At 41.4% G+C, this 18248-nt stretch overlaps 2 protein-coding genes across 7 annotated transcripts in view; one reads left to right on the top strand and one right to left on the bottom strand.

Annotated features, from left to right (window-relative positions):
- The window catches only part of impdh1b (IMP (inosine 5'-monophosphate) dehydrogenase 1b), a 24024-nt gene extending 20315 nt beyond the window's left edge, over positions 1-3709 (bottom strand). Inside the window, exons 1-2 of one of the 3 annotated variants that reach the window (XM_037981304.1) lie at positions 3427-3709; positions 716-820 (exon numbers count right to left, since the gene is read on the bottom strand). Coding sequence is in view for 2 of the 3 variants with exons in the window: in XM_025004963.2 (XP_024860731.2) it covers positions 716-849 (134 nt within the window). In the remaining variant the exon portion in view is untranslated. Of the gene's footprint in view, positions 1-715; positions 937-3426 lie in introns of those variants that run through there. The other 2 variants (XM_025004963.2, XM_037981303.1) reach the window with 2 other exon arrangements.
- On the top strand, positions 3601-18248 carry si:dkey-159a18.1 (sortilin). Of its 4 annotated transcripts, none has more exons than XM_025004957.2 (22): positions 3601-3740; positions 4909-7352; positions 8419-8481; positions 8657-8733; positions 8834-8930; positions 9938-10105; positions 10214-10287; positions 10498-10544; positions 11437-11573; positions 11695-11778; positions 12159-12219; positions 13639-13791; positions 14103-14197; positions 14299-14398; positions 14494-14668; positions 14755-14948; positions 15048-15240; positions 15369-15485; positions 15591-15735; positions 17126-17232; positions 17320-17381; positions 17519-18248. In XM_025004957.2, exons 2-22 carry the CDS (start codon positions 7104-7106, stop codon positions 17653-17655), a joined length of 2535 nt encoding a protein of 844 aa, XP_024860725.1. In that variant the 5' UTR covers positions 3601-3740; positions 4909-7103; the 3' UTR covers positions 17656-18248. The 4 variants fall into 4 exon arrangements, with proteins under 4 accessions (XP_024860725.1, XP_024860728.1, XP_024860724.1 ...); XM_025004960.2 differs by having other exon boundaries at positions 17320-17410; XM_025004956.2 differs by having other exon boundaries at positions 17305-17381.

Raw genomic sequence — 18248 nt, 5'->3', positions numbered from 1 at the left:
GTTACTTTCTGAGCATTTCATTCAAATCTGTCCACTAGTTTATGAGATATTTTGCTAACAGACAGAGTGGACTCCAACAGTAAATGCCAAGATTAAAAGATATGAAAGGCAAAAGGTGGGCAATAAAAAAGGAGGGGAAAAAAATCTTTGAAAGCATTATTAACAAGTACTAGAAATGGTGGATAACTCTGTAATATTCCATGGCTGAACTGAGATGAATATATGCTAACAGAGTATAAAACCAGATACAAAGCAGGTATGGGGATTACCAAACTAAGGCGCGAGCTGGGGAAGGAGAAGTCTCAAAGAAACAATCGTGGGAACGGACCGAGGTCTACACAACTTAAAGAAGAGCAACAAACCGCAGAGTTAAAGAAAAACTCTCAGTTTATCACAATGTAATTACACCTCAGAGAATATAATCTGTTTTGAGTACAAACACTGTAATGAAAACCAGACAGGAGTACTATCTGTGTGTGTGTGTATGTTTGTGTGTGTGTGTGTAATCTGAACTCGCTCTGTGGGAAGTGCTGAGAATCTGCACACTGAAACCACAGCAGTCGTGACTCAGAGATCACCACACTGGCTTAACTTTAACCATTTACCAGGAAGACTGGAAGAATGTCTGGAGCTGATAAGATGGAGAAAGAAAAAGAGCATTTGGCCAAACCGACGTCTTCATCAGCTCTGGGAAAGTGAAAGAAAAAGATCTCACCAAGGAAGTGATTTGTACTCAGCGGAAGGATTCCTCACATCTGTTTGCTGTTTGCTGCACTCCTCCACTCTCAACCAAATCCAGATGTTTTGTAGAATGATGCAGCTGAAAGACACGGACAGAAAATAAAACATGAATTGCTTCGAACCGACATCACTGGTTCGGTTTGATCTGGTGTCGATTCAGAGCGTGGGTTCCATTTTTTTATCCAGTGTTCTTTTTTTAAAACTATTATTTTCAGAGTGCAGTCTGTACAAGCCTGTTGTGCAACCCTGGGTTTTTATGAACAGGAAATCATAAGGAGTGAATCACACTGCAGTTTGGAAAAGCACACACAGCTCATAAACAGCAGCTTCACTTTTAAAGTCACAAAGTAACAGCAGAGCAAAGAAAGTGTAAGAAGGCAGAAACCGTCCTTGTTGTGGGAACGCTAACTCAGCACTGCGGTTTTCCTTTTTTAAAATTTTCTCCCTATGTTTTACGAAATCTAGCTACTTCTGCATACTTCAGCGGTTTTAATCGTTTATCTATCAAAACATTCGGTTCATCCAGGAGGTGGGAGCTGTTGTGATTGTTGTTTGTTGTAACTTTTGTACTCTTTAAACCATTTAACCTTATTTACAAATCTATTCCCCATAGAAATATGTGGAAATCTCTTCATTTCCTGAGTTACAACTTTTCTATTTAGCTTTTTGCTACCTCTTTGTTACATTTAGCTAGTAGCTACTGTTTTGCTATGTTTGGCTTTTAGCTACAGTTTTACCACTTTAAGCTAGACTAGCGCTACATTTAGCTTTTGGTTAGCTTTTTAGCTAGTGTTCTGCTCCTTTTAGCTTCTAGCTAGTGTGCTGGTGCTTTTAGCTAGTGGTTTAGCTTTTAGCTACTTTGTTTGTGATATATTTTTAGCTTCTGGTCCTTTTAACTTTTAGACAGTGTTCTGCTCCTTTTAGCTACTGTTTTGATACATTTAGCTTGTAGCTACAGTTTTACTACTTTTAGCTTTTAGCTAGACTAAAGCTACATTTAGCTTTTAGTTAGCCTTTTGCTACTTTTGGCTAGTGTTTTGCTCCTTTAAGTTTCTAGCTAGTGTGCTGGTGCTTTATACCTTTTAGCTAATGGTTTAGCTTTTAGCTAATTTGGTTGTATTATCCTTTTAGCTTCTGCTCCTTTTAATGTTTAGACAGTGTTCTGCTCCTTTTAGCTACTGTTTTGATACATTTAGCTTGTAGCTACAGTTTTACTACTTTTAGCTAGACTAGTGCTACATTTAGCTTTTAGTTAGCCTTTTGTTTTTTTAGCTAGTGTTGTCCTTCATTTAGCTTCTAACTAGTGCTCTGCAGCCTTTAGCTAATGTTTTAGCCTTTACCTAATGGATATGCATTATCCTTTAACTTTTAGCTAGTGTTCTGCTCCTTTCAGCTTCTAGATAATGTTCTTCTCCTTTTAGCTAGTGTTTTGTTACTTTTAGCTACTCAGTTCCAGCTTCTCTGGCACATTTTAGCCGTCCTTCAGCACGCAGCACTCACACTGAGTTTTCCCAGAAAATGCAGTCTGTATATCAGATTGTGGCTGAACCGAACTGAAAGTTCTGTGTAAAAGGGAAGCGTCTGACTGCATCGGAAACAGACTAATTTTTAACACGTCGGTTCGTTAAAGACTGCGTGTTTGATAGCGAGCCACCTCTGCTCATGGTAAAATTACTCAGTCGGGGAAGTGAAACCATGATTTGTGTGATCATTTCACTCTGAGTCACTCTTACTGGTCATGATTGAATAAACTAATGATAATAAAAAAAAGTTGTTAAAACACAGCTACTCATTACTCTCAGATAGCAGTTTCCCTCTGGCTGACCTCTTTTATTTCAAGCTAAATGTGTCAAATTCTGTTGAAAAGTCTGTCATAAAACATGGTTCAACCATTCATTCTCAGAAAGAGTTAAAGGCTTTCAAAACATCCTACATCTGCATCCGTCCCACATCACTCTGGAAGTATAAATATAAATATAAGTCACATCCCATATGTTCCTGATTAGGTTCCATTTTGTAGACACCACATTTTATTAGACTGCAAACATTTTTTTTATTTATTTGTCAAACTGAAATGTCAAACAGCCTGGCCACTGTATTTAACACAGAAATGACAGGATATCTGTGTGTGTTTTTGTTGGAAGAGTTGTTTTGGACAAGCCGTCTCATATTTGACTCTCTAAAGGCAATAAGGCATGCTTGCCAAGTGCCAGAAAAGATCAAGTTTATAAAAAATTGCCAAACTTTCTTGTTTTGTTTTTTTAAATGTTGCAAAACGAACAGTATGGCATTTCTCAAATGACTAATTTGGATCCAGTAAAGTAAGTAAAAAAGAAATATAGTTAATAAAGTAAAAGAAAAAGTAAAAAAAATAGACAATTGGGAACAAAGTATCCAGTTTTTCATTAATTGTTCTTAGAGACTCAGACATAAAATCTTATTTTAGCACCAGCTAAAAACTTTTCGTACAAGATGATCAACTGAGACTGGACTATAATAACTTTTTATATTCTGGTTATCTGCTGTTGTCATGACACTTTCTTGTTTTCTTAAAGCCCAAACTTCACACTTCCTTGGTACAAGCCTGAACAAACACTCTCATTAGGTTATCTTATTTTAAAATTTTCGTTAAAATGACTCAGAGATGAGTTTACAGAACGGCATGGAATTAACGGATTTGCACACCTCTCTGTTCACCTTCAATAAAACCCCCGCTGGAAACTCCCCCCTCGGAGTCAGGAAGTAGCTCATAAGAAGCGGCGGCGGAGCGGAGACGCGCATACAGCAAGTCGCGCGTTCAACGGCTTGGATGACACCGACTAAATCCTGGAGCGCGAGCGGCTTTTTTCTGCGGAGCTGCCGTCTTCGTTTTCACACCCTCACGTCGCCTCCGAAAAGAGCGACAACACAAAAACAACAACAACAACAACAACAAAAAAAAAACCTCCAAGTCTCCTTAGAGCCTCTGGTTTGTGATTGTTTTTAACTACTAACTGCTGGTAAGAGTAGTTCCAGGTTTTATTTTGTACTCTCTCTCTGTGTTTACCGTGCTCTTCCGTTTCATCGATCGCTGTCACTTCATGACTGTCGGAACTATCAGGATTTGTTACAACCTTCTTTATGCCGATGCTCGGAATCCTTAGTGATTTTCTTTAGACGCGGTTTAAGCTAATTTTAACTCTTAATGTAAACAAAAGGCTCATAGATTGTCACACATGTTAGCAAAGCATAGCGACAACACGTGTAAATTGTTTAGTAGTGTCGTTTCCGATGGTTCTTGAACTCACCATGTTTTACGCCGACGTAAATTGATGGATGTTCTCCTTTTAGCTTATTCGATAAATTCGTTTTATTTTTTTTATATCAGATTGTTGTGCCGAAAACAAATACTTATCTCCCGCCACCGAAGTCGAAGTGAAAATAAGGGTTTTGCCCATTATTTCCGCTTTGTCGTGATGGTTTGTCTGTCTGTTAGCAAAATATCACATGAACCACAGGACGGATTGTAATGAAACTTCCAGAAAGTGATTACTGTGATTACATCTACGACTGATTAGCTTTTAGGGTCAACCCAATTCAAGATGGCTGCCACAGCAAACTAAACGTAAAAAACACAAAACCGGCAATTAATCAGTCACTTTAACAAACACTGAGCTAAGTTTTAGTGTGGTGGTAGCTGAGAGTGATCCCTAAATACATACTCTGAGCGTCACACATTGCACATTTTTGCTTTAAAATGTAGCCTTTAACTGTTAAATTCAAGAGCGTTTGTTAACAAAATATCTCACAATCAGATCTACTTTCAGGAAGTAGTCGTTAAATGGACAATAAAGGAGTTGACTCAGTTTAAGATGGCTGCCACAGCTGTTACTCAGTCCCTTGTACAAACATTCAGCTAAACTTTGGCGTGGCGGTAGCTGAGAGTCATGTTAATACATACCCCGAGCTCTCACACATCCCATGAGATGTCACACCACGACATGACGTCATTTCCAAGACGACTTCTCATGATGGGAGTTTAAAAAAGGGGTTACTTGTGATAAGCATTCCTTCAAAAAAAATGCTAGGCCTTTATTTCACTTTTCAGATTATTATAATTATGGCTAAAATGTATTTCAAAGTAAAGCCTATAAAAACACGTTAACTGATGTTTTTTTCTGGTTTCAGGCAGCCGACCTTCTCCATGGGAATCATGGTGGGCGCAGCGGCGGTCCTGAGGCTGTACGCCATCGGAACGGCGCTTTACGTCCTCGCAGTCATTTACGGAATAGCTGACTCCTTCGGCGGGCTCATGTACTCGCCGGACCACCGCTACATAAATGAACTGCGCTACCAGACGCAGAGGCAGCTGCCCCCCTCCTGCGACCACCTGCCGGGGCGGCCCCTGACCAAAGACGTCGGCTCGTGAAGCTAAAACGTCATCGTCCGCCTCGATAAGGAACTGAATCCCCGGCAGGACGTTCCTGTCATGAAAAAACGGAACTGTGGCAGCTTGTTTTTACAGACCTGTAAACAAACTTCACGTCACTACTGAACAATTTGCTCTAAGACTTGAATGTGTTCCTGAATGAAATGCGCTGTGAAGTGACTTTAACGAGACCAGATTTATTGCAGATCCTCTACAGAACGTGTAAGACATGTACTGGGGGAGTAAAAGTAAAAAAAAAAAAAGAAAAAAGCCTTCTGAGCCCACACGAACGACAAGTCCGGACAAAAATACAAGACAAAACAGCCCTTGAAGGAAAACTAGGTAGTGCAACAGCAGCTTCCTAACTATAAATCGAATGTTAGTGCTTCTTAAAATCTTTTGATTTGTGCCCAACACCTTTCTTGTGAACATCAGACATATATACGCCGAGGAAAGTGAGAAGTGGGTGTATCACTAAGAGGTTTGTGTCGTGAATCACCACCTGTTGACAAAACCTCTGACGAAACTCGGACATCTCATGTCGAACTTAATTAGCTCTGATTTGTGACGCAAAATAAACAGAACCTGTCACCAACAGATGGGGAGTGTGTTCCTTTTATAGAAAGGCGTGATGTGTTTCGTATCAGGAGGTCATGCGTTCGGCTTTTCCTATTTTCCAGTAAATGGAGTTTCTCCAGTTGAAACCAATTTCTTTGTTTGTTTTTTTTCCCCCAGGGCTGATAGTTGTGATGAAACTGTTACGTAGGCATACCGACGCAGATCAGAGGTGTGTCTTGAGGTATTTTATTCTTTGGCACGGCATGTTTTATCATGTGCTCGTGTGTTTAGTTAATGAATTTCCTCAGAGTGCTCTCTGAGAACTTCACCACCAGCAACAAGACTGTATTTTATTATTCCGGCTATTTTTTTTTTGGAGCGACACATCAGGGCATACCCAGCTGTCACTAGTTCAAACTTTAAGTACTTTTGCTTGGAATGTTTTTGATTTGAAATGGAAACATTCTTTCCCGACCACACCATTTTAAATCCCAGTTACAGCTGCTGACACGATTGTGTTGGCAAAGATTTGAGCCTGTATGAACAATTAAAAGCCCCCAAATAATTGAATATTCATGCCCGTGATGACTTTATATAAACTTCTGACCAATTGTTTATTACTGTTTGAGAAGCAATTAAAAAGAACAATGAAAAAGATTAAGTGTATGAGATTAGAGACAGTTAATTGCCATCGTTTCGGCGCCATTGTGCCATACGCGTGAATCACATTCATTGAAAAAAAAAAAAAAACTTCACTCACTGTTCCAGAAGTCGGTCTTGCGGTTACCTGCTTCAAAACTCTTCAAAACCACTCTTGCCTATTCGTGTTCTCACTTTCAAGTCCCTAACTACAGAGACATGCGTAAGACTGTGTGCGTAAAAGTGTCCTAAGGCACTTTGGCACACCCAGGTGTAGCGGCAGGGGTTCACGCCAATTCTTCATTTCTTTCTTTTTTTTTAATTACCACCCTTCTATGCTGTGTCTATCACCCTTAATGGAAAATTAAAAAAACAAACAAACAAAGTGACGACTTTTAAACCATTTGTCTTTTAGTCATTTCTTTTGGCAAATTTGCGCACAGACGCGTCATATTTATTATTCTCTATAAATCATCCATCTCCTATCTTTTCTCTATTTTTTTTTTCTTTTTCCTAAAATGTGGTTTCGCATCTCCTGCTGAAGTGTTAATCCTCCCCGCAGGAGGTCACATGGATGCGGGCCAAAAGCACCTGCTGGCGGTGGACGCGCCGCTTAACGCAGCACTTTTTTATGTTAATGACCCGTCCGAGCACGTCCCAGCCCTCACTCTTGCCTTCAGGGCGCAACACCTTTAACGGAATCGGGCACATCGGTCACTGGAAATCCACTTAACTTCCTCCGGGGGGGTCTTTTGGTATGGTCTGGAGAACCGGGGTCCCCGCTGCGGGGTGCGCTTTGCTGCTTTGCCTTCTTCTGGGCGCTGGGAGCAGCAGCCGATGGGGAAAATCGGTGACTTTCCAGCGGGCTCGGGGCAAAGAGCGCCCCAGAAGGGAAACCAGCAGCTCATCCGACACTTGGAAGCCTTCTTACGGTCCTACCTTCACCCCCTGTCGGATCCCACTCACCCCGGCCGAACACAAGGTTCTGGATGACAACACGCATGAGGTGAGGTGGATTTGACTCCATGCCTGTCTGTTATTCTAGATCAAAAGCGTCACCTGTTAATAAGTAATCCCACTATTTGAGGCTGGGCAACAGAATTCCAAAGCCTGTGGAATTACTGACAATCAGGCAGAATTTTACTATTTATCAACAGCTTTATACATAATTGCCAGACAATTACAACGCCAACTCAGACAAAGTTGGGACATTGTGTAAAATCTAAATAAATACAGAATGATATGTTTTTCCCCCCAGATCTCTTCAATCCATATTTTATTCACGATGGAATGTAGTAAACATATCAAAGGTTGAAACTAAAAAATTGTACAAATATTTGAGGAACAAAAGGAGATTTGGATGTTGATGGCAGCAATACATTAAAAAAAATTGGGACAGGGTTTCCCACTGTGAAGCATCCTGTTTTAAAAACAGTCTGTAAACATCTAGGACCTGAGGAGAGCCACTGTTGGAGGTTTTGGAGGAGAATGCTGTCCCATTTTTGTCTGACGTAGGATTCTAGCTGTTCAGCAGTCCTGGGTCCTTATTTGCTGGATGGGAGCAGATGTTGTTCTAAAACCTGTATACACCTTTCTGCATTGATGGTGCCTTTCCAGCTGTGTAAGCTGCCCACTTCATAGACACTAATGCACCCCTATACCATCAAAGAGGCAGGCTTTTGAACTGTGTGCTGATTACAGTCCGGATGGCTCCTCTCCTCTTAAGTACTGAGAATGAGGTGTCAGTGGTTTCCTCGGAGCTTTGGTCCAAAGAAGATGGTGACATTCCTGGGTGGTGCTCACACCTGGCTTCTTCTTTGCCTGATAGAGCTTTAAGCAACATTTGTTGATGGAACTGTGTTTACAGACATTGATTTGTGGAAGTGTTCCTGAGCCCATGCAGTGATGTCCATTCTGTTTTTATTTATATCTTACACAACATCCCATTTTTTTGGATTTGGAGTTGTACACCAAGTCAACAACAGTGTTGTTTGGTAATCACTTTAACAAAAGCAGCTCATTGAATAAGTTCCTATGCTTGAGCCTTTCTGGTCTTTTTTCCCCCTTTCTAGACAGGGTTTAATGGCGATGATGGCTCCTATGTGATTCTCACGTGGGTGGGCGATGGCACAGGAGTGAGTATCATGTGTCTCTCATCCTGAAACATGAACATTTAGCCTCCACTACATTGTTTTCAAAGAGAAATGACCCAGAAGCTCCTTCCACAGAAACCCACATCTCATATTCATCACAAAATAAGAGGCTGAAATGTTTTTGTTCTATCGCTCTCATAACTTCATTACATTTCAGGTGATTCTGGTGCTGTCGACAATCAGTGTTCCGCTCGATACTTTTATCGAAGGAGGCTCGTCGCGACTTTACAGGAGGTGGGCCACCATCGCACCTGCAGGTTTATCCAGCTCTTTGTGCAGAACGTTGTCAAAACCCTTCTTTTTGTTGTCGTTGTTGTTGTTGTTTCCCCATCAGCACGGATTATGGCAAGTCCTTTCATGACATCTCCCAGAGCATCAACCACACCTTCATCAAAGAGGAGTTTGGAGTCAGTGTTGGACCAGGAAGCTCGGTGAGTTAATGCTAGTCGCCATTTTGCATTGCCTACATGGGTAGTAAAAAAAAATTAGGGGCTACTGCACTGACCTCTATCATCGTTATAAATAACTACTAAAAACCTGAGGACTTCTTTACGGTTCTGAAGGTTGTCGAATTAGAAAAAAGCTTGTGGTGTGAGGGTTGTCTGAGGTGTCTCATACGGTGTTGCTGCACTAAAAAGACAGGTTTCTTGTTGTCTAACCAACTCTAACTGTGTCATCTTTATCACACTGCTCATCTTTTAAGTGTTGTGGCTGAAATCTACTTTCAGAATTTTAGAAACATTTTAAAGCTGATGCCTTAACATTATTCAGAAAATACTTAAGGGAAATCTTGCTGAACTAAGAGGGGATGGAATACGAAAGGCAGAATTTCAATAAGGCAGGTTTGAAATGAAAAAAATTAGGAAGTCATCCATCCATCCATTCATCCGGAGCAAGTGGAGCTGCTCCTCCATTTTTTGATTTAAAACACAATAACACTCCAAGCAATAAGACAAAAGCATGTTGTGTTCATTGATTCTAATTTTACTTTTGTAGTTACAACCTAAAACATTTATATGGAAGGTAATTGCCTTATTTTTTTAGATTTCTAATCAAAAAGCTACCCACAAAATAATAGAAGTGTTTAAAAATTCCATTTGTGCTGATTATATTGACATCAACTGTAGGTGATTATTTTGGGTCTGGAATAAATATGGCCTAGAAGTAAAGGTTTTGTAAATGTCTACACCTGCTTAGATAAATCATGGCATTTTGCTATTGTTAATTTAACCATCTACTACTCCAACTAAAACTGGATCTTCAAATTTTGATTAGGTGCTTATGAACTCTTGTATGGTAACACAATAAAAAAAATTTAAAATCAGCAAAAAATCTCTTTTATAAACAAAAGCCATTTGAGTTTAGGTCTTTATTTCTTCTTCCCTTGCTGTCACCAGACCTCCTGCCTCACACCTCTTCTCTTTTTTTTAAATTACAGGTGATACTGACTGCAGACACGCCTGTTTTTGGCAATCCAGGTGGGATCATCTTCACCTCCACAGATGCCGGGGCGACGTTCCGATTCATCCAGCTGCCCTTCCATCTGGTTGAGCCGATCACGTACCACTTCCTCAACCCTGACTACCTGGTGGCCCTCAGCATTGACGTGAGTCTTCAGATCTCTCAGCTCTTGGAGTCAGCCGCACACGCATGGCTCACACATCAAGAACACACCTTAAAGCAAAAGCAAACACGGCTGTTTCCTGACTTGCAGGGCGGTCTTTGGCTCTCTCTGGACTTTGGGGCTAAGTGGACGAAAGTTCACGATGGAGTGCATTCTTTCTCATGGTGAGAACAAACAGGAAACAAAATCCCCCAGTGAACGGGCCGATGTAAGAGCACTGTAAAGACAGAAAGAATCCTCAGACAGTTAAAACAGATCGCTGCACAGCGAGTGTTGCTCTGCAGAAAAGAGCCGTGCAGTAAAACCTATTTGTACAAAGAATGTTGGGACATTTTTAATGTGTGTAATGTTTGGAACTTCCTGTTTCATTCTAGGGGCGCTGGCATAAATTTGTTCTTCAGCTGCAGCCGAGTAGATGCAGGTAAGAAAGAAGAGCATAATATTCATATGCAAGTAGGATATTTATTATCAGTGTGAGCCAGAGAAATAGTTAAATTGTTGTACAGAAATAGTTCTAATTTTTAAACATTAAAATCCAGGTTTTATAACCAAAACAACAAGATTCTAACTCAACATTTAAAGATTTTAGGGAGCAGTTTGGTCAGTGTTAAATGCCACTTTAGCTACTTGGAACCACCGCCGTGATTGTGAGATATTGCATCAACTTTTCCTTCTGTATGAACAATGAATCTACGTTACTTCAGCCTCGGTCGCATCTGTTCAAGCACTGTGTGATTGTTTCTCACAGGTGATCCCAGTGCAGAACGCTAGAGAAAGGAAATCATCATTGTTCTATTTTAGTCGGGCGTGAGTCGTGTAAGGAGAGGCACTCAGATCAGCAAGCAAAAGAAGGAACACAGTTAAACAATGTGTGCATGTTTGCAATGAACAAAAAGAAAAGCAAATGAAATATTTCAAAATAAAACGGGAAGTGGTACGAGAGATTGGAACTCTATCGTTATGTTTCTTACTGGTATTTTTTTTGTCCCTGTCAAACAGTAAATAACTTGTGTAAGATCTGGTATCTGCACTAAAACAGTTTTAATCAAACAAAAAACAGGAGTAAATAGTTTGAACTGCAGGTCTGCCGAAATGTTTTTGTGTTGTTATGTGAACAATAAAGCGTGACCCTATTTAATCATTTGTTTAGCAAGTCTACACTGTTAAAAAGTGTTTATTTTAAGTATAAAATATCAAATTCATTTTTTAGTTTTAGTTAAGTCAGTCTAGTCCATGTGTGTTGTGTGGAACTGAAATGGCACCTATTTCATCAAATGCAGCTCCGTTTTCTGGTTGATTTCTTGTCACTGCAGTCGAGGCAGAAGAGAGAGGAGACTTACTGCTGAAGAGGACGAAGGACCTGGGCAGGACGTTCACCATAATTCACGAGGACATCTACAGTTTTGGCTACATCGGAGCCTTTCTCTTCTTCTCCGTGATGGAGGACCCGGTAAGAACTCTCCTTAAACACGCCTAATTGTACAAATTCTCTTTTCAAATGCAAACGAGGTCCTAATTGTGTTATAAATTAGGACTGTATGTCTCTGACGACAAACTGTTTTTTCTGCCAGAGGTCTCCTCGTGTCATGTACTTCTCGTCAGACCAAGGAGACTCGTTCAGTCAGGCCCTTCTGCCCTCTGCTTCCACTGAACAGGTGAGAGCGACAGCAGCTATCAGCTCTTTCTGTTGTAGTGAAAGCAAGAAATATTGTGTAAGTTACAGGAAAGGTTTATTAAAACATGTTTTTCTATGAATCTGTACCTATATCTGCTGTCTCCTCTTTATTTGGACAATGACACACATGCTTTGTGGGAAAGATTTTACCCCAACACCTCTGATGAAACTCCTGCACACACACACGGAGTGTTGACACCGCAAACACACTCCGTCTCACCATGATTAGGTCATGTTTATACAGGGGATTAAATCAGTCATCAAAAAAACCCAAAGAATCTGCTATTTTTGTTTGTTTCTCACCCACATGTGCTCACTTTCCCTCGATACTTGTGTGTGTGTGTGTGTGTGTGTTTGCAGTTTTACTCCATCCTGGACGGGGATGAGGACATGCTCTTCATGCATGTGGACAACCCGGGAGGTACTGGCCAAATAAAACAAACACCCAAACAGGCGTTAATCTCTGCCTTCATGCACACCTGCCTGACATTTGCAAATATTCTCAAACGGCGCGACACTTGAGGGCTTTTTCAGCTCTTTTTTTTTTTTTTTTTTTTTGTTGTAGTAATGGAAAAGCTTAACGGGAAAGGCCCAACTGGTTCCACAAGTTCCATGATGTTGACAAATCATCCCCTTGGAGTCGCAGTTTGTGCTCCTGTCATTCATTGGAGCCCTCTGTCTCGATCACTTTCATGTTTTTGTCCAGTCGTTTCTCCTCCGGTAGCCTTTCAGCTCCAATGAAAAATGGGGCTTTTGAACTGCAGGTGTAAACAGAGGAGATCTGGGGGTAGATGGGCTTTATCTTTTCCTTAGCTGCAGGGGTGGGGGATTTAGGTTACACTGTAAAAGCTGACAATCTTGTCAGCGGATCTGGGTGTGACACGAGAAGGTGCACGCTCCCCCTGTGCTCGACCTTCATGCTTTTAGCTGACGTGTGTGTGAGCTTCACACACATAAGAGCACGACTGCTGATGACTTGACGCTGATGATGCTCATGTTGAAAAGTTTGCGTCAGCATATGATTGTCTGTTCCCAGCTGGCAATTAATGGACTAGGTACCAAAGCACTGAGTCCTACATTCCCCATAATGCATCTGCACAACAGCCTGAACGCTGATTAAACAGTTTTCCTGTTTTTTAGTTTTTTCGTACCATATTTGCAATCCAGAATTTAATGTATGATTGATTTTAGAGGCGTAAAGCAGCAGGTTTCTAAAACTGAAAGTGCTCAGAAATGCAATTGTTTGGACAGAAAAAATAAGAAATCTACGTCAAAAAATGTGTAGGATTGTAGTAATGAGTACATGTTCCAGGCAGTCAGATTGATGCCTGTGTTGTTTGATAAATCAACATTTGATACTAAACTACACATAACTTAAAAGAGTCCACTGACAACTTTTCAGCAGACCATTTACATCTAAATTACAGTTTTTAATCTTAAAATGAAAGAGCATCCCCCCTGGGTCCCCCAAAAGGCTTTTGCCCCTGAACCCCTTATTTACAACATCTAAAAATGTCAATTTTTCCTAAAAAAAGAACCCCCCCTTCAAAATCCTGGCTCGGGCCATGTTCTGCTTCTTTTAGCTTTAACAACTCTGTTCAGCTCTTTCAGCAAATGTTAGCTAAGCCCCTCAGCTCTCAGTATTCACGCTGCGTTTTCGCAGAATCTGCACTTCCTCCGGTTGTCTCTGATAATCTGTTTTCTAAACCATGCTCCTCCAGTTTTAAACTCATACATGACAGTGTGCATCCCATTTTGTTACACTTTAAGACTATTCTACGACTAACAAATCACACACTTCGTGTTGATTGTGTTTTTTTTTTTACCCGTTTAACCCCAGACACCTACTTTGGGACCATGTACACCTCAGACGACCGTGGGATCTTGTTCTCCAAGTCGCTGGAGCGCCACCTGTTTGACGGACAGAGGAAGAGCGACTTCACCAACATCACATCACTTCGAGGAGTTTATCTCACCAATAAACTGGACGTTGGTGAGTTTTTCTTTGGTTTGCTGGTGTGTTAAATACAAAATGCCCGAGAGCTTGATTGCTTTAAATCCAACAATCAAGAATAAAGGGATGGCTCAAGTCTTTTAGTATGTTTTTATCTGCTAAAAGATCTACAGACTAGAATCTTAGGGCTGCTTGCTACAGATTTTATTCAACTCTAAATAAAGCAGTATTTCCCTCTGGTGAGTGTTGTGACTGTTGGGACTGAGGACTGTTACTCTCTTCTTATTTCACCTCGAAAATCTCAGAAAGAACAAAAACAAACCTGACCTGAGCTCTTTGTTTTGCTACAGATGGCCATATAAGATCTGTCATTTCCTTTAACAGAGGAGGGACGTGGAGGCAACTCAACAAACCTGACAATGTCAACTGTGACCGTGTCAAGAACGTATGTTCAGTCGAGAGAAATCGAATCCCCAATAATTGCATCCTCCTCCTTAAACTTTGCGAAAAAAAACAACATTTGTGTGTGTTTATTTTTGTTCCAAGTGCAACCTTCACATTCACGGAGAGCACAGTCGTAATAACCGGATAGTGCCTATGCTGGCTCTGTCTGAACCAACTGCCATCGGTCTTGTTATCGCTCACGGTAATTTAACTCAAATTTACCCACTTTTCTTTCCCCTGAAAACGAGTCAGTTTGTCATAATTAGATGTAATTTTCTTATCTTCTGTTTTCACCAGGCACTGTAGGAAATTCTTTGTCCTCATCACAGCACCCAGACGTGTTTGTTTCCTCTGATGGGGGATATAACTGGAGGGGGACATTAAGGGGCCCTCACCACTACAGCCTATTGGACTCTGGGGGTCTCATTGTGGCTGTGGAGGCCCACCATGAAGGACAAGTCAAGACTATCAAGTACTTAGAGATGTTCTTTACTTCAAGCCCAATTAACAGATAACTAAAACAGGTTTAATAATAATTTGGGTTTGGATTACGACCAGGTTCTCCACCGACGAAGGCCAGTGCTGGAAACTGTACAACTTCACCGAGCAGCCGTTCTTCTTCGCCGGCCTGGCGTCTGAGCCGGGCACCAAAGCCATGAGTGTCAGCGTGTGGGGCTTCCGTCCTGAGGAGGACGGGCAGCCCATGTGGGTGGCCGTCACCATCGATTTCCAGAGCCTCGTCACCAGACAGTGTAAATGGCCGCACATTGGCCGCGTCGGTTCGAGTTACAGCAGTGCTTCTTGTTCGTAAAACTTTAGTTTCTTTTTTTTTGTTTGTTTTGTTTTTTTAGGTAACGCTCGAGACTATGAAGAGTGGCTGGCTCATTCCACAGAAGGGGGAGACCCGGAGATAAACGGCTGCGTCCTGGGACTGAAAGAGACTTACAGGAGGTTAAAGAAGCAGTCTGTGTGCAGGAATGGCAGAAACTTTGCGGTGATCAAGAAGCAGAGCCCCTGCCTGTGCACCAGGGAGGACTACATATGGTACGCCAGAATGTTTGTGACATGTCTTTGCATAGACATTACCTAATCTTAAAGCTCTGAAATGGGAAATGTAGCCTCACTAAAAGGCAGACTTGCTCTATACCCACTGTCCTTCTCATTACAAACAGCGACTATGGTTACTATCGTCATGTGAACACCTCGGAGTGTGTGAGGCAACCTGTCGACGTGAATAAAACCCTCGACATGTGTCTGAATGGAGAGGAGGACGAGCTCCTGACTGCAGGGTAAAGATGTCTCCTTTTTAACGTTTGAAGTTTGAAGTCCTGCATCTGTTTTTTTTTTTGTTTGACGCTAACTCACACCTGACTCCATTCTCAACACGTTTGCAGGTACCGAAAGGTCCCGAGTGACAGGTGTGAGGGGGGGTTCACGCCTCGTCTCAAAGTCCCGACAGTCATCCGACCGTGTGGGGTCAAACCCAGTCCTGGACCTCCGGACAAGTCGCCGTCTTCAGTCACACACTTTGACACACCGGTGAGCAGATTTACTGCTCCGCTTGGGGCTTTTAGTTGATATCAAGCATCAGTGTTGCCCACTAGTTCCGGACTGCACGTCACTAGTTTCCCACTGGGTCACACTAGTTCAACAAACCCTCTTACTAGTAACATTTTTGTGTCATCTGGTGGCACCTTTCACCAACTAGCTGGAGCGGAAGTCACACTAGGCAGCCTTTTGGCCCCACTAGTAACCCACAAGTCCCAACTAGTTGGCCTTTTACACACTAATGGATAACTGGACCAAACTAGTTAATGACTGTGCCATACAAGTTAACAAGTAAGGGTCAAAAGTCCTTAAAAGTTAACTAGTAAATACAGTTTAGCCCTACTAGTTGACTGGTGACTGTCAAATGTGTGAACTAGTCGACTTGTGCAAGCAAACTAGTCTAAAGCTGGGAAAGTCTAAAATGTTCATTAGTCAACTAGTTGACATGTTTTTGACCTTACTAGTTAACTAATGTGCCAAAAAAAGTCAACTAATGAATATTTTAGAGTTTACCAGTTGACTACCTAAAATGTTGACTAGTTACCAAGTAAGGCCAAATTTTATTGCGCTAGTCGGCTAGTGCTCATATTTGACAGTAACTAGTTGACTAGTCGGCATAATTTGTGTTGACTAGTTGACATGTAAGAATTTCTTATGCCTACTAGTTAACTTGTATGACACAGTCATCGACTAGTTTGGTCCAGTGATCCACAAGTGTGTTAAATAGCCAACTAGTTGGAACTTTTTGACTACTAGTTCGACAGAATCGCTGACTAGAATGACTTTTTCTCCAACTAGTCGAGCAAAGGGACACTAGTTTGCAAAGCAGTGTTACTGGTAAGAGTGTTTGTTAAATTAGTGCACAAAAATGTTGAACTAGTGCAACCAAATGTGCAACTAGGGTAGTGTCATAGCAAACTAGTGGAAAAAAATTGATGCATGATATCAGGCATATTGAATAAATATATAAAGTCATACATTGTGTTGACTAGTTAACATGTAAGATTTTCTGATGCCTACTCGTTAGTTTGTGTGATACAGTTGTTGACTAGTTTGGTCCAATGGTCCACTAGTGCTTAAAAAAGCCAACTAGGTGGGACTTTGGGGCTACTAGTCCAACAGAATTGCAGACTAGAAGGACTTGTGCTCCAACTAGTCAGGCAAAAGTGTTACTAGTAAGAGTGTTGAACTAGTGCACCAAGATGCTGAACTAGTGTGAACCAGGTTGCATCTAGTGCAGCGTAGCCAAGAACCAGTTAGATGAAAATGACGCTTGATGTCAAAGATATTGAATAGAAACAGAAATGGCTCATTATTATTCTCTTCCCTGGTCATCCTTCAAGCATTTCCCAGGATAACTCCATTTCTGTGTGTTCTCCAGACAGAAAGGCTGGTCCTGATCCTGGTGTGTGCAGGAGCAGCTCTGGTCATCCTGGTAGCCGTCGTCTCGGCGGTTCTTGCAGTCAGGAGAGTGGTCAATGGAACCAGGTGAGCTAGACAAAGACTCCCTCAGAATTCAAACCTTAAGTCATCAAGACCTGACCTCTGTACGTTCTACAGGACACCTGCATACAGTTTCTCTAACCTACGCATCCAGGAAGAAAATAACTGCATCACAGTTGATCACAGCAGCAATGGTACAGCTTGCCACCAGGACTCAGATGAAGTAGAGTACTTCAGGACTTCTTCTGTTCATTTCATGAGCTACAAAATTGAAGAAAAAAATCATTTTCAGATGTATGCTTATGCGTTTGTGTTCTTTTTTTTTTGCCAGGATCTTCTTCACTGACACACTCCACTGATTTTCAAAGAATTCTTGACCAAAGGACTGCTGTGGCTATGAAAAAATCTGTTAACTTATTAGCTCTGTTTTGCTTTATTTTTGATTTGTACAGAACTTTTTTTATTTGACTTTTTTATTTTTGATGTAAAATCAAACCGGAAACAATCCTGAAAATGTGCACGTCCAAAATATGGAGTTCTTTGTGGTACCAGGTTAGGTTTGGTAAAGTTGTGGATAGCAGGCTTATAGAATAAAGATTTGCATAAATTAAGACACTATAAGCAAAAAAACGTTAATTTTTTTCAGTTAACAATTATAACCATAATAAAACAAATCATTCCCTATTAAACAAAACACTTGTGATGTGATGTGATGTGATGTGGAACTGGGTACAGGAACACCATCAGCGACTTCGTGGACTAGTGCTGCCACAACCACCTGCAGCTTAGCACCACCAAGGCCAAGGAGATGGTTGTGGATTTGAGAAGGCTCCTTCTACCAGACTGTGGTGGCCAGTGCTCTGTTCTTTGGTGTGGTTTGTAAGGGGAAGGGAGCCCACACAGCAGGCACAAACTCATCAGGAAATCAAGCTCCACATGTGTGACTCCACTGGATACAGTACAGCATGCTATCAAACCTGAATTTCCATAACCTGAACTCTATTTTCAGTAACACCTCCCATCCACTGGTGGAAACTGAATAAACCTGTGGTTCTACATGA

The sequence above is a fragment of the Kryptolebias marmoratus genome, linkage group LG18 (genome assembly GCF_001649575.2).
Source record: "Kryptolebias marmoratus isolate JLee-2015 linkage group LG18, ASM164957v2, whole genome shotgun sequence".
Classification (NCBI taxonomy): Eukaryota; Metazoa; Chordata; class Actinopteri; order Cyprinodontiformes; family Rivulidae; genus Kryptolebias; species Kryptolebias marmoratus.
This window is presented reverse-complemented; position numbering and strand designations above follow the sequence as displayed.

Excerpts from the sequence above, each read along its gene's own strand:
- si:dkey-159a18.1 (XM_025004956.2), top strand. The coding sequence starts at position 7,104 with ATGGTCTGGAGAACCGGGGTCCCCGCTGCGGGGTGCGCTTTGCTGCTT. Across the intron at positions 11,779-12,158 it reads CCTCTGCTTCCACTGAACAG|TTTTACTCCATCCTGGACGG; the intron begins GTGAGAGCGACA and ends GTGTGTTTGCAG. Across the intron at positions 12,220-13,638 it reads GCATGTGGACAACCCGGGAG|ACACCTACTTTGGGACCATG; the intron begins GTACTGGCCAAA and ends GTTTAACCCCAG.